This window comes from Schistocerca piceifrons, chromosome 1 (genome assembly GCF_021461385.2).
Source record: "Schistocerca piceifrons isolate TAMUIC-IGC-003096 chromosome 1, iqSchPice1.1, whole genome shotgun sequence".
NCBI lineage: Eukaryota > Metazoa > Arthropoda > Insecta > Orthoptera > Acrididae > Schistocerca > Schistocerca piceifrons.
In genome coordinates this window covers 444767674-444783053 of record NC_060138.1, presented here as the reverse complement: position 1 = coordinate 444783053, position 15380 = coordinate 444767674, and the positions used below count along the sequence as shown (strand labels likewise).

At 43.9% G+C, this 15380-nt stretch overlaps 1 protein-coding gene across 1 annotated transcript in view; it reads left to right on the top strand.

Moving 5' to 3' along the window:
• Positions 1–15380, top strand: part of LOC124791505 — a 528144-nt gene that overhangs the window by 410990 nt on the left and 101774 nt on the right. Inside the window, 1 exon segment of the mRNA XM_047257865.1 lies at positions 14026–14067. Within this exon segment, the coding sequence (XP_047113821.1) occupies positions 14026–14067 (42 nt within the window).

The following is a 15380-nucleotide window of genomic DNA, read 5'->3' as shown; positions in this document are numbered from 1 at the left end:
TTAAGCATTTTGAAAATAATGTTTTATTGTTTATTCTACTGTTTAACTTCTACATACATGCGAAATTACCAAATGCAGTTTCAAATTTAATGATCTGCCGGATGGCGTCCGCTTTGAAAACCTCTTATACTGCAAGTGATTCCTATTCGATTAGTATAACTACTGCTACAAGGCGCAAGCATACTCAAATCTGATACCTATAACGGCATCACTCTCTGGTTATGAAAGCAGAAAAATGAAAATTAACGTTGATACACTGTATAATAGAAGTGGTAGTATGTGAGTCGTTACATACTTTACAAAAGGAATGAAGGAATATTAGCATTTAATGTTAAGTCGACAACGAGGTTGTTACGCATTATAAAGCAACCGTCCCGGAAAATTTAACTATGGGTAGTCTCATGAGGATCTGAACGTCACTTCTCTGGAAAGCGAGTCCATCTTATTCGAGCGGAGTAAGATCAGGTTTTGTAATTTCTTCCTCTCGTTTTCTACTCTTCCCTACAGTGCAACCATAACAGTAACCTACTCGAAGATTGGCCACCAGACCAAGGGACTGCAAGACAGCGGATTTACAAGTGAAAGCTGCGGTAGATATGATTCCACATACTACGCCATTGGTCTGGGGAACGGGAGTTGGGAAATTACTTTGAAGTGTTACTAATGCTCTTCCTGCCTTTTGTGAGTACTTCTAATCTTATGGCTAGTCGCGATTTTGCTAGAAGAGCTCATACTCCCCAGAGAAAATAATAAGCATATGCAAGTGAGTATTATCCCTCTGAGGGAAAGGAAGTGCTACTCCACGAAACACAAGTCCAACATTTATCAAACTTTGTGAAGGTATTCATAACAATCCGAATGTTAAATAATTCAAATTTCATCGTATTGGGAAACAATGTCCATCATCATCAATACAATGCGTGACCCCCCATGGGCATGAAAACGTTTTTATATTAGTTGCAGCGTAGATGGGGTCAGCCTCAGAATTTCATATGTTGAGTCAGTTCCTGAAGATTCATGGCTGGAAGGTGATACAGAGTGTCCAGCCATATTAATGTGACCACCACCTGTGTTCTCTAACTTGCAATAACAGCTCACAGGCGGCAGATGGCAGCGTTAGTAGCGGAGGATACGTAAATCGTGTCGGGACGCGGTGTACAGTGCAGACTTTGTCTTCATGCGGACATCCAGAAGGGCTTGATCATTGGATTTCGGGGCATGGATGGAAGCATTTCCGAAACGGCTAAGTTCGTAAACTGTTCGCGTGCCGAAGTGCTTTGCAAAGTGGCGCTATCCAAAACCGGTGCCAAGACAATTGTGATGCATCACAGGCCATAGATGACAGGGATGAACTACGGCTGCAGAGAAATCTACGAGCGAATAGACGTGCAAACCAAGGGTAGACGTGCAAAATAAGAGTATACCAACAGGATCTCCTCAAGAACCATTCAGCGGACGTTGCTGCGTGTGGGCTTTGCAGCTGGTACCTGGTTCGTGCACCCATGCTGACTGCTGTTCTTCTTCGACGAAGGCTGGAATTTGCACGCCAGTATCGCAAGTGGACATTAACTGAGTGGCGATAGGCGATCTTTTCGGATGAATTACGTTTTACGCACTGACGGACAGATGGCCGACACCCCGCTGCAGTTGTCGAAAGGTTCATGCCGGATGTCTGGGGAATATTTTCGTGGCATTCCCTGTGCGACCTAGTCATTCTGGAAGGCACAATTATGCATCTATCATTGGAGACCATGTTCACCTCTACAAGCGTAGAGGCACGATGAGATGTACAGGGTGTTTCAAAAATGACCGGTATATTTGAAACGGCAATAAAAACTAAACGAGCAGCGATAGAAATACACCGTTTGTTGCAGTATGCTTGGGACAACAGTACATTTTCAGGCGGACAAACTTTCGAAATTACAGTAGTTACAATTTTCAACAACAGATGGCGCTGCAAGTGATGTGAAAGATATAGAAGACAACGCAGTCTGTGGGTGCGCCATTCTGTACGTCGTCTTTCTGCTGTAAGCGTGTGCTGTTCACAACGTGCAAGTGTGCTGTAGACAACATGGTTTATTCCTTAGAACAGAGGATTTTTCTGGTGTTGGAATTCCACCGCCTAGAACACAGTGTTGTTGCAACAAGACGAAGTTTTCAACGGAGGTTTAATGTAACCAAAGGACCGAAAAGCGATACAATAAAGGATCTGTTTGAAAAATTTCAACGGACTGGGAACGTGACGGATGAACGTGCTGGAAAGGTAGGGCGACCGCGTACGGCAACCACAGAGGGCAACGCGCAGCTATTGCAGCAGGTGATCCAACAGCGGCCTCGGGTTTCCGTTCGCTGTGTTGCAGCTGCGGTCCAAATGACGCCAACGTCCACGTATCGTCTCATGCGCCAGAGTTTACACCTCTATCCATACAAAATTCAAACGCGGCAACCCCTCAGCGTCGCTACCATTGCTGCACGAGAGACATTCGCTAACGATATAGTGCACAGGATTGATGACAGCGATATGCATGTGGGCAGCATTTGGTTTACTGACGAAGCTTATTTTTACCTGGACGGCTTCGTCAATAAACAGAACTGGCGCATATGGGGAACCGAAAAGCCCCATGTTGCAGTCCCATCGTCCCTGCATCCTCAAAAAGTACTGGTCTGGGCCGCCATTTCTTACAAAGGAATCATTGGCCCATTTTTCAGATCCGAAACGATTACTGCATCACGCTATCTGGACATTCTTCGTGAATTTGTGGCGGTACAAACTGCCTTAGACGACACTGCGAACACCTCGTGGTTTATGCAAGATGGTGCCCGGCCACATCGCACGGCCGACGTCTTTAATTTCCTGAATGAATATTTCGATGATCGTGTGATAGCTTTGGGCTATCCGAAACATACAGGAGGCGGCGTGGATTGGCCTCCCTATTCGCCACACATGAACCCCTGTGACTTCTTTCTGTGGGGACACTTGAAAGACCAGGTGTACCGCCAGAATCCAGAAACAATTGAACAGCTGAAGCAGTACATCTCATCTGCATGTGAAGCCATTCCGCCAGACACGTTGTCAAAGGTTTCGGGTAATTTCATTCAGAGACTACGCCATATTATTGCTACGCATGGTGGATATGTGGAAAATATCGTACTATAGAGTTTCCCAGACCGCAGCGCCATCTGTTGTTGAAAATTGTAACTACTGTAATTTCGAAAGTTTGTCTGCCTGAAAATGTACTGTTGTCCCAAGCATATTGCAACAAACGGTGTATTTCTATCGCTGCTCGTTTAGTTTTTATTGCCGTTTCAAATATACCGGTCATTTTTGAAACACCCTGTACGAGCAGGACACTGCAACGTGTCACACAGCTCGCTGCGTACGTGCGAGATTCGAAGAGCATTAGGATGAGTTTACCGTTATCCCCTGGCCACCAAACTCACCGGATTTAAGCCCAATCGAGGATCTGTGGGATCACCTCGATTGTGCTGCTCGTGCCACGGACGTTCAAACGAGAAATCTAGCACAGCTGGCCGCGACACTAGAGACGGCTTGCCTTCCACATTCCTGTCGTTACCTTCGAGAACCGCACTGACTCTCTTCCTGCACGCCTCGCAGCATTCCGCTCCAGAAAAGGTGATTCTTCAGGCTTTTGACACACTAATGTGACTGGACACTGTAAAAGTGTATGTGTACCGATCCGTACCAGATAAAGCCCATGGGTGATAAATCAAGGGCCCGGAGAGGCTGATTACATGAGCTGTTAATCGAAATACATTTCAGTTACATTTATATTTACTAGGACAATACTTCATACCAATTCAGTGTGATTTGTGGCTACACATTCACAGTTATCTCGCAAACGGCTCGTTTGTGGACCTTATTTACTGTGAAGTTTTTGATTTTGATGTCGTACACTTTCATACGTGTCAGTTGTAGTTACTGCGATATAGCCTATATAAAATCATATTCTGTTTCACACTCAGACACCACTACCGTGCCTCGGTCGAAGTAAGAAAGAAATGTAGGGCGAAACACAGCGCTCTATTTCCAGCGTGACAGTTTCCTCGCACAGTGTGACAGCTGAGAGTATGTCTCACTGCTGTGTGTGCCCTGTCTTGTTGTTTTAGTACCGGCCGCTCGACGTCCCAGTTGGGCCATTTCGCCATCTGTGGCTCGCTGCAAATCTCAGATCCGGACAGCGGAACGCAGTTTCCATTCCCTCCGGTCCCGAGCCCCGCGATAGGAGGCTGTCATATTGTCTCCCGGGCCTGGCCGACGAGGCGCGACAGCACGTCGCGCGGGCTGCATTATTCATGCACGAACCTGGCGCCTGTCTCGTCTCGTCTCGTCATAGTGCGCCGGTGCCGTCATCTGTGACGTCACAGCTGCCGGGCCGGCTGGATGGGATGTGGTGGGGGCTCGTGTGACCTTGGCGGGCCTAGTTCCACGCCTCCACGGCGACGTAGTGGCGCGGTGACCTCACGGCCCTATCCGGCCGCTGAATCAGCTGGCCCCATTCCGGCCGAGCGCTTACCGCACAACACCAGCTCCCAGTGACGATCCCTGCTGGCACGATTTTCACTTCACCTCTTGTTGCGATGTTGTTTCTTTCGTAGCTTCGGCCTAGATCGGCGTATTCTTGCCTGCTCTTCCGTCAGTGACTGGTATCATCAGCATCCACAGGTGGAAACAACGAGAGAGTGTATGAGAGAGTTGGCATGCGGAGACTGATGATGTGCATCTGGAGGACAAGTATTTGGGTAAATCCCAAGATGCGAAAAGAATTGCGGTCAACATGTAACTCCTGTAGTTGGTAAGGCAATCTTAGTTACTCATTACTCACTCCAGAAAATAACTTTTTCTCTTTCTGAAAGACGGGACTGAACACACAACTGCAGTCTGTAAAAGGTGTCGGCTTAACTTCACTCACTACGCAGATATAAAAAAAAAAGTATCCTTCCAACCTTGCCGCGGTGGCAACACCGGTTTCCCATCAGATCACCGAAGTTAAGCGCTGTTGGGATTGGCTAGTACTTTGATGGGTGACCATCTGGGTCTGCCGAGCGCTGTTGGCAAGCGGGATGCACAAATTGAGGAGCTGCTTGATTGAGAAGTAGCGGCTCCTGTCACGAAAACTTCCCATTTTCGAGCTTAAAAAGAAACTCACGGAATCACTAACACTCTCCATACGTGATTAAAGTAATCCTACTCTCCAAGGCAATTCGTTTGAGAACTCAACACCTGCTGGAATTGGCACTGATTGTATGTGTGCTACACATTTGTGACGTTCACTATTTCGCCCATATCATTCCTGCCTACTAACAGTTTATTGTGACTACGAGCCGATGTGTTTTCTTTATCATCTTCTCAATCATGGCACTCCCTCTTATCTATCTACAACCCTTACATTATTATCTGCACACCACAGCAGAAATACTCGTTCTCAACAAAGTAAAATCCTCTCCCTACCACTTCTCAAACTCACTTTCTGAATCAGGAGCCCGACCCTGATATGTTCCTCCTTAGAAGAAATCCCTTACAAATAAGACAACTTATGATCCACCTATCATTATAGTTATCTTTCTCATGAACTTGTCTGCAGCTCACTTTTGTCTACTTCCCCATCTCCCCTAACAACTTCTCCCTCGCCCTTGTCCATAGGCCTTATCAAGCAGGCATGATAACATATATCGAACGAATATAGAGATCTATTGTCAGGTCGAACCCAGATTCATCACTCGCCGAGAGCGGTCAACGTAACAATTTCGGCTATCCGTGGACGTCACATGTCCAGACCCAGACTTCCGTAAGTTGTCGTCCATATGCCAGTAACCTGCACTCGTGCACTTTCCGTAATCCCCGTACGGAGGAGATATTTGATCGAAAGTCGCTAGCTTGGTATCGTCGGATTAATACGACATCCCAGCGCCCGTGTTTGTAAGAAATACGATGCAACATTCCTTCGGACATGCATGTACGCATTTTTGGGTCTAGCTCTGAAGCGTGGATGGATGACAGAACTGGTTAATGCCGCCGCTCGCAACAAGCAAGAAATCTGGTTTCGATTCATGGTCCGGCACGAATTTTCGATGACGCCATTCTATTCTTCAGCTGGAGGTTGCCAGTATTCCCAACTGCGAATACGTTCCCTGTATTTCAAAACGCCTGTGGCCGCTGCAGTGTCCGCTTCTTTGGATATGCATGCATGTCCGAATGAACATTGCGTCATATTTCTTATAAACACAGTCAGTGCAGTATCATAATCTTCCCATTTGAAAAAGACACCAGACACTGGAGCAGTATTGTAGACTTGGTCGCATAGCATCTTGTATACAGTTTGATTAACTCACGCACTGCGCATTTCCAGAATCCTAAGTCATCCATTCGCCTACCACACTGATGCTTTCAGGTGTTCGTTCCCTTTGTAGCGCATCACACTGCTATTTCTACGTATTTAAGCGATTTGAGAGGCTCCAGAATTTGAGTGCTAATCTTGGAATCACCTACTAAGGGTTCGATCTCTTTTGTGTATTTTCTTACACTTCATCCATTTGTCGTTCGATAGTGCCTCCTCTTCAGTGTATTATTCGCCGTTGCTTTTTCATCTCACACAAGTCCTCTCTCATTTCCTGATGCCATCGAGAATTTACTTGAACATCTCTAGTATACTCTACACTCTTTCACCCTCAGGGATACTAGAATGTGAGTACTGATCCGTCAACCGTTTGTACACTGAGGTGACAAAAATCACGGGATACCTCCCAATATCGTGTCGGACCTCCTTTTGCCCGGCATGGTGCAGAAACTGGACGTGGCAGGGACTCAGCAAGTCGTTGGAAGTCCCCTGCAGAAATACTGAGCCATGGTGCCTCTATAGCCGCCCATAATTGCGGAAGTGTTGCTGGTGCAGGGTTTTTCGCACGAACTGACTTTTAGTTACTCTTACGTCTGATAAATGCTCAATGGATTTCATGTCAGGCGATCTGTGTGGCCAAATCTCTTGCACAAATTGTCCGGAATCGCGAAACGTTGTGGCTCGGTGACATGGCGCAATCTCATTCATAAATTTTCCATCATTCTTTGGGAACAGGCAGTTCATGAATGACTGCAAATGGTCTCCAAGCAGCCGATCATAACCATTTCGAGTCAGTGATCGGCTTAGTTGGACCAGAGAATACAGTCCACTCCACGTAGACACAGCCCACACCGTTATGAAGCCACCACCAGCTTGCACAATGCCTTGTTGACAACTTGGGTCCATGGCCTCGTGGAGGCTGCGTCACTCTGGAACTCTGTCATCAGCTCTTTCCAACACTCGCTTCGGTCGTCCGCTGCCGTAGGCCATTAATGCCTTCAGCCGCACTGTCGTGACGGATACTTTCGTCGTACGTCCCACATTGATTTCTGCGGTTATTTCACCGAGTGTTGCTTGTCTATTAGCACTGACAACTCTTCACAAATGCCGCTGCTCTCGGTTGTCAACTGAAGGCCTGTGACTGTGGTGAGAGGTAATGCCTGAAATTTGAGACTGTTGGCATACTTTAGATACTGTAAATCTAGGAATATTGAATTTCCTAAGGACTTCTGGAATGAAATGTCTGATGCGTCTAGCTCCAACTACCATTCCGCGTTCAAAGTCTGTTAATTCCCGTCGTGAGGTCTTAATCACTTCGGAAACCTTTACACGCGAATCACCTGAGTACAAGTGACAGCTTCGCTACTCACTGCCCTTTTATATCTTGTGTACATGATACTATTGCCATCATCGGTATCCCATGACTTTTGCCACCTCATTCTATATACTCGTATGATTTTAGAACTTAGGGGCGAGAGTTAGCTTCCATAAAAAATTTCATGCTGTGGATTGCGTCAGATTGTGAAATGATCGTTTTTCAATTGTTCATTAATATCATACAGGATTTTAGACCGCCTCATGTAGGAAAATGAACTTTTGTTACTTGTTTATTAATATTCTGCTCTTGGAGCACACAGTTACAGCTATGAGAGTGAGGTTTTCAGCTGGCATAGCAAACAAGGTTTAACAGCATCTACGTTCCGATTGCCAGAAGAAGTACGATGATGGAAACAATGCAAGATAATCGATATATGTATAATCGTTATATATACATGCATGTGCATGAAGTATGAAGAAGTGCAGGCAGAAGTTGATAGTATTAAATTCCTGGGATTACATCTTGATTATAATTTTAGTTGCGAAGTGCGTATCACAGAACAACCGAAACTCTTAAACAAGTCTTTATTTGCAGTGCATTTGTTATCAGACATAAATGACATGAAAATAAAAAAAAAGCCGAACAAATGTGAGCAGGACTTGCGCTCTTCGAGTTAAACAAAAGTTTTCTGAGTCCAAAACCGTGAATATGCATTATTTGTCATATGAATCCACAAAACTCCTGTAGAAGTCTTGTCAAGGAACTGGGTATACCAATTACTATGAAAATTTGTTGTAAATAATATAGCACTTTTTCTAACTAGCAACTCCTAACTTAAAGTAACTTATGCTAAGGACAACACACACATCCATGGCCGAACGAGGACTCGAACCTCCGATGGGGGGAGCTGCGCCAACTGTGGCAAGTTGCGTAAGACCGCTCGGCTAACCCGCGTGGCTGTTTTCTGAATAAGACCAGTTGATGTAACATATGTATTATTACTGCATTTTTATTAATATCACATAGTATAAGTAAAAAATAAAAATAGGGCGTGTTCTAAATCCACGAAGATCTCCTCCGTATGAATCCCTTGGGACGAAGAGTTCATCTAATGTAATCGCACGAAGTGTACCCAGTGTTTATTAGATGATGTGTAGTATTCCGATTACAACGTTATGTGCTGGACAATAAATACTTTTTGTCCTTTTAATTGATTGCAGTTAGGGAAAAACAGTAAATAGATGTTTCTAGAACATTTTTGTCGGTATTCAGACGGCGTCCAATCTGAGTTAAAACTCAACCTTTCGAAGGTAATCAACATTCTCTTCTCCCAGGTGGACAGCTTACCTCTTTTATGGTGGTGTTCAAGCTTGTCACTGGTCGGGTAACGTGGCTTGAAATTCCATTGGCGGAGGACAGAGCTCTAGATTCCCCAACCGAGCCGCGATTAGGCGGAAGGGAAATGAAGACCAGCACCAAATTGTTTTATTTCTTTGAAGACGCTCCGTTTCAAGTGTCGTCTCAAGGCACCACCTGTTGAGACTATTCCTGTACACAAAAATTTCTAACGCTTCTTTTATTGCGAATCCCATTGTTCAGGTGATGTTGTCACTTCGCCAATAGAACACCGTGCGCCATCACCCGATGAATCACAAGTTTGGTCACTATTATAAAGGACGCGCACTTGGCCATCGGCAGGTAGCCATCTCCTGACGAAGATGTTTGCTATCTTCGGAAGCTCGAGTTTTAACTCAGATCTGATGCGGTCTGTACACCTAAATAATTTTATGCAAGGATGCCACCGCAAAAATGTTAAATGTAATAAACAGAGGTGAGTGGCGTAACAAATAATAAAATGATTAAATAGTTTAAAATCTCCGTAGTAAGATGTCCGTCCTTTGGTTCATAGACAGTGGCAAGAATTTCCATCTTGGTGTTTGCCTCCCAGAAAGTCTAGCCAAAACGGTCTAAAGCTATGAAGCGTAATATGTGCAGCTATGCCCTCGAAAGAGCAGGACGGTAACTACAACCCGCGAACGGTGATGTAATCGACAACTGCTCGTCCAAGATAGTGTGTATGCGAGACCATTAGTCACGTATAGTTGTATATATCCACACTGTCAGTTTGGATGGTAGATTCGTAGACAAAGTTTACAAGTGTGAGTATAGAGATGTACAGAGATGCTTAAGTATGTTCTTTTTCCTGCGCAACTAGTGGTTCTATCCTACAACTCGATAACACTGTCAGACAGATCTCGAGTCCTGGATGAATATCGGGAACACCAAAAAATTCAGTGCATCAAGTGGTTTCCTCTGTCTCCCGAGTTGAGCTTACGTTGGTACGCTCTCAGGTTACTCGTAGCCGCTCGCCATCTCCTTCCACAGGTCTTTGCTGCGCTGAGAGCACCTTTGCAAGTGAGGCCGAATTCACTTTCTGTGGAGTCCATATAGAGTGTCGTTAACCGTATCACATATCATTAGGACTATCTACTGAGTTGGTGCACGAGGTAATCACATTCCGTGTTAGCATCACTTGTTTCACTCGAATATGTCCACTACATAGAAATAGCGCATTTTGTACTTGAGGACATCAGTTAATTGTCTGGAATTGTATTTTCAGGTTTTGTTTATTCCGTGTCATGTTTTCTTCACTTTCGCAATGTTTCATCAGATTTTGCGTTCCATTTTCATAGTTATCGTTATCTGAGTGTTTTCCCTTGATTTACTTAACCGGAGTACAAATTTTTCCCGCTTTTAACGCATAGATTGTTGAATAATAACTCCAAAAAATATGGCACAAGTTATTGTTCGAGTGATCTCCTCTGCCCTGGAAATATTTATCGCGTACCTGCTGGTTGCACCTCGCCGAACGGACGTGTAAGTAATTAAAAACGTAAAGTGCGAGGGCTTTATTTTTGCAGCCTCGAATACGGCCAGAATTTAAAACAGTTATTAATATTAGAGCTTACGCACTAACACTACATATGTAAGTGAATATTGTTCAGTAACCTATGATAGCAATAAACTGCTATTTATCCGCCATGTGTCTAATTCACGATATAATCATACAAATTGTCAACAGATGTCGCTACGATCGTGTTTTGCGCGGAAGATGGCATGCCGATCAACGGACATCCACGACAACAGTGGCACTTACCAAGCGGGGTAGTGTTTGCAGGGTGGTCTTACATCCACAATCGTTGTGTACACAGTCACACACATTGTAGTATGACACAGAGAAGACCCCTACAGACTCTCAGATGTGGAGGGCCATAGGAAGAATGGAAGCAGGAGAGTCGAAAAACTGATACGACCCTATGGCTTAATGTGAATCTTTCTGTTGCCTCTCGGATGAAACTGGATCCTAGGGACCAGGACAGAGCCGACCACGTTGACATCAGAAAGAGTGGCCCATTATTTGGCTGTAAGGAGACGGCGGTATCGCCTTAGTACTGCACTGCAACTGGCATCTGACCTCGCAGCGTCCCGTTCACGTGTTGTATCGAGGCAAACGGTATACAGAAGACTTCAGCAGAATGGCCTTTATTGTTGGAGGCCTGCTCTCTGTTTACTACCTCTGGCATGTCTCCACATAAGGGAACGTCTAGAGTGAAGCCGTCAACAAGTCACCTCGACGGTCGAACAGGGGGCCAATGTTCTTTTCACAGACGAGTCCCAATTTGATCTGGAGAGTGATTACCGAGGATTCGCATCTGGAGAGTATGTGGAAAAGGATTTTGGGACCAAAAGTTTGTGTAAAGAGACCGATATCGAGCAGGATCTCTAATGGTTAGGGCAGGGTTATCTTGACCACTCGAACACACTTTCATGAAATTGTGCGGGTGAACAAGTAAAACTGTTGTCAGATACCGTGAAGAGATCTTGGGATCTCACCCGCGATTGTTGCGAGGCGCTGTGGGCCCACATTTCGCATTGCCGGACGATAATGCTCGACCTCATAGAGCACGCGGGATTGATGTTTTTTTGGAAACGGAAGATACTGCACGCTTGGCATGGCCTGTTCACTCTCCCGATATGAATCCCATAGAGCATGTCTGGCATGCACTAGGGAGATGGGTTGCATCACATCAGCATCCACCAACCACTCTCTAAGACTTGTAAGCAGCTCTGCAGTAAGAATGGGAGTCATTGCCTCTACGTGAGATTGATGACACCATTCGCAGCATGACCCGTCGTTGTTGGGCCTTTATTGGCGCCAGAGGTTGTCACACCCCATACTGAGCACATTAACCAGCTGTCAGAATGTGTGTGCAAATCCGTTAATTTGGCAAACGTGAAGAACATTTTTGCCTTCCGTTATGCATGTTGAAGTTGATTCTGTTCTGCATTCTTTACATTCTTTCTACATTACTATCACCTGTTTATACAGTTTTGTGGCAAAATAACGCAACCTTGCAAAATTTTTTGTTGTTTTAATTTTGGACACCAGTGTAGTTATGAAGTGTGATGAATGGTCAGTTATATTTAAAAGTACATTTAAGATTCTTCTAGTAAATTTTCTTAAACTAGTCCAGTATTTTATTTATAGTTTTACGTGGTTTTTTCTCAGAAAAGCCTCGTAGACTACAGTCTATGAAAAAGTAATATATTTACCGTATTCATGCAATTCTTAAAAAGAGTATATTTTGTATGACGAGATGTTCTTCACTCTCCCAATGACGTGAATGAGGATAGATAGTTCCATTACTTGCAACAGAATATGTTAGTTGAGAAAAAGAAGGGAGAAAACGTTAGTTACTAGGCACAACGACAGTAATACGCCATTAGACTCTTTCAGTCGATTGCATATTCAGACGTTATGTTGGGATGTGTTGTCTATTGTGACCAGCACACAAATTCAGAGAGGGTAATTGGGTGTCTGGATTTCATCCATTGGGCAGATTCTTGGCAAGTGTAGTGCTGTAGCATAGTAGTCTCTCGTATGTTATGTCGTGTTGCTTGGGACCTGACCAATCTTGTACGTTTACACTTCAGATAATGCTAGAGCTTTTCTTTTGGAGATACTCAGGAAAGGCCATTTCAATGGAAACCGCCCAAGATATTAACAAGCTGTTTCATGTAATGATCGTAAACAGTCACCATTTAGAAATAAATATGCCTTGCGATCTAGACTGTTTTATAAAGTAATTTGTAGGTCTGAAGATGGCATATTCTTGCTGAAACAGGTGATGAAAAACGCAGTACAAATTTGATGAAGATTGTATTATACAGTCAGTCACAAGTGAATATACGAAGTATACTCCCTTGTCTACTATACAGGGCATTCGGACTATTTATGTAGATGTAGATGTGCAACAGAGATGTCGTCAAGTAGACGGTTCTTGTTAGCAGTTTTCAGTTTGGTATGACCCACACCGTACAGGATTTCCAGTACCTCCCCAATCCTAGCAACCGGTTTGAAGATGGCGCATTTTCCTTTTTCACAGACAAAAAATTTTTTTTCACTGGAATTTGTGAAGTAGATAGGAGTTAATGAATAGACTTTTATCCAACGGTAATTTATAATAGCTTCTTCTGTAGCCATTTCATATCTATGGGTCAGCGTGGCGATAGTTAATAATCAATATAAGAAATTAATGCAACTGTTTGTCGCATTAAACAAACAATGGAGTTGATAAACTGTTATTACTACTGGAAGAAAATACCTTTTTTTTATTAAAAAAAAAGAGGAAAAGGCTTTGACAGTTCGTTAGGCCATAATCGTTTGAAAAATTTTCTGTTCAATTACATGAAATATTGCTAACAAATAAAACATAAATCAGTTACATTATGAGCACAGCACAATAAAAAAAAAACAGAGCTCGTGTTTCATTGGCACACAGACACACAACACGATTTATGTCAGGCTCTTTGTCGCCAAGGCGAGGAAAATGTCTCACTCTTCTCCCATAATCCTTCGCCTGATGACTCAGTTATAGCGGTGATAAAAGGAATTTTCTACTCTAACGTTAGACCAATTTCTCACTTAACACTCTTTAGTCGCATGCTCTGTCGCTGCTTTAATTCGATAAATCACTGCACCACGGCTGCAGTTCGCATGCCTGCGGCTAGCAGTGCGCTCGCCAGCCAACACATTTAAACGTTCCACCTGCACGTTAATTAAAGCCTCGCCGTCATGCTGCATGTGTATTTGTCTGACAGTTAAAATAATAGCTAAGCAAAAATAGATAAAACAACTGTTTTGGCCAAACAAAACAATTGGCAGCGCCTTTGCAGCTTCGCAGCAATAACTCGCCACGCTGGAGCATTACATTAAATGATGCTTACAACGGCTTTGGCGGGCGTGAGATACGTTGTTTCTAACCGTATGTTGTGCGATCTCTTTTCCAGCCGAAGCAGTTCCTCCACCGTCCTCGACCGAGCTATGGCAAGGTGAGTGTCTCTAGCTCATTTAATCTTAACATTAATTTAGTCGTGTGTCCCATGCTGATACCAACACCATTAATGCAGTATGCCTAGGTGAATAAGTGTAGTAGTGTCAGACAACGATTAAAAGTTCCAAGGCTTTTTCTGTCACTTATCGCTTCTTTTACCAGTACTCGGATGTGTGCTGCAGTTGTTGTGGTCTTCGGTCGGAGTATTGGTTTGACGCAGCTCTTCATCCTAGTCTAGCCTGTGTATCACTTTTCGTGTAGGCATGGTACATAGGTACCGCCATTGACCGTTAATCAAATTCCCTAGGTTCCGGGTTGGAATATAATCGGTGCTTAAATTTTTGAATAAAAATCATCAGAAATGGCGGCCGAAGACTTCCGGTATGAGAGGTCACGCTCACTCAGTCAACGGGCTTGTCGAAGAAGGGTGGGAAACTGCCCGTAAAAGATGGAATAATCAGCAATGACCAATGGAAATTTGAGGCAGAAGGAAATATAAACCAATGCATTAAAGACACGCAAGGTGTATCCACAGGACTCGTGGCTTATAACTGAGAAAGTGTCACGATGATCTTTCCATTGGCAAAAGATTCCGGATTAGTTCCCCACCCGGATCTCTAGAAGGGGACTGCCAAAAGGAAGGTGACCATGACAAAAAGATGGAATAACCGACGAAGGGATAATATTCTAACAATCGGGGCGTTTAATGACAGAAGATTGAGCCTGCTAGGAAAGATAGAAAATCTGAAAAGAGAAATGCAAAGTGTCGTTCTAGATGTAGTGGAGGTCAGTGAAATGAAACGAATAGACGTATATAGTGTAATATAAACAGCAGCAGAAAATGTTATAAAAGCAGTAGGTTTCGTTATGAATAGAAATATAAGGCAGAGAGTGAGTTACTGTGAACAGTTCAGTAATAGGGTAATTCTCATCATATTCGGCAGCAAACCTACGCCGACAATGATAGTTCAGGTATACATGCTGACGTCGCAAGAGATTGAGTAAGTATGTGAGGACGCTGAATGGGTAAGCAAAGAGGGATGAAAATCTAATAATTCCTGGGGTATTGGAATGCAGTTTTATGGGAAGGAATAGAAGAAAGGCTGGTGGGAGTATGTGGTCTTGGTCGTAGGAATGAGAGACGAGAAAGAGCAATTGAGTTCTGCAAAAAATTTCAGCTAGCGATACTGAATATTCTGTTCAAGAATCACAAGAGAAGGGGGTATGCTTGGAAAAGATTCGGATACAAGAGAAGATTCCAGATGGATGTGATCATGATCAGACAGATATTCCGAAATCAGGTATCTGATT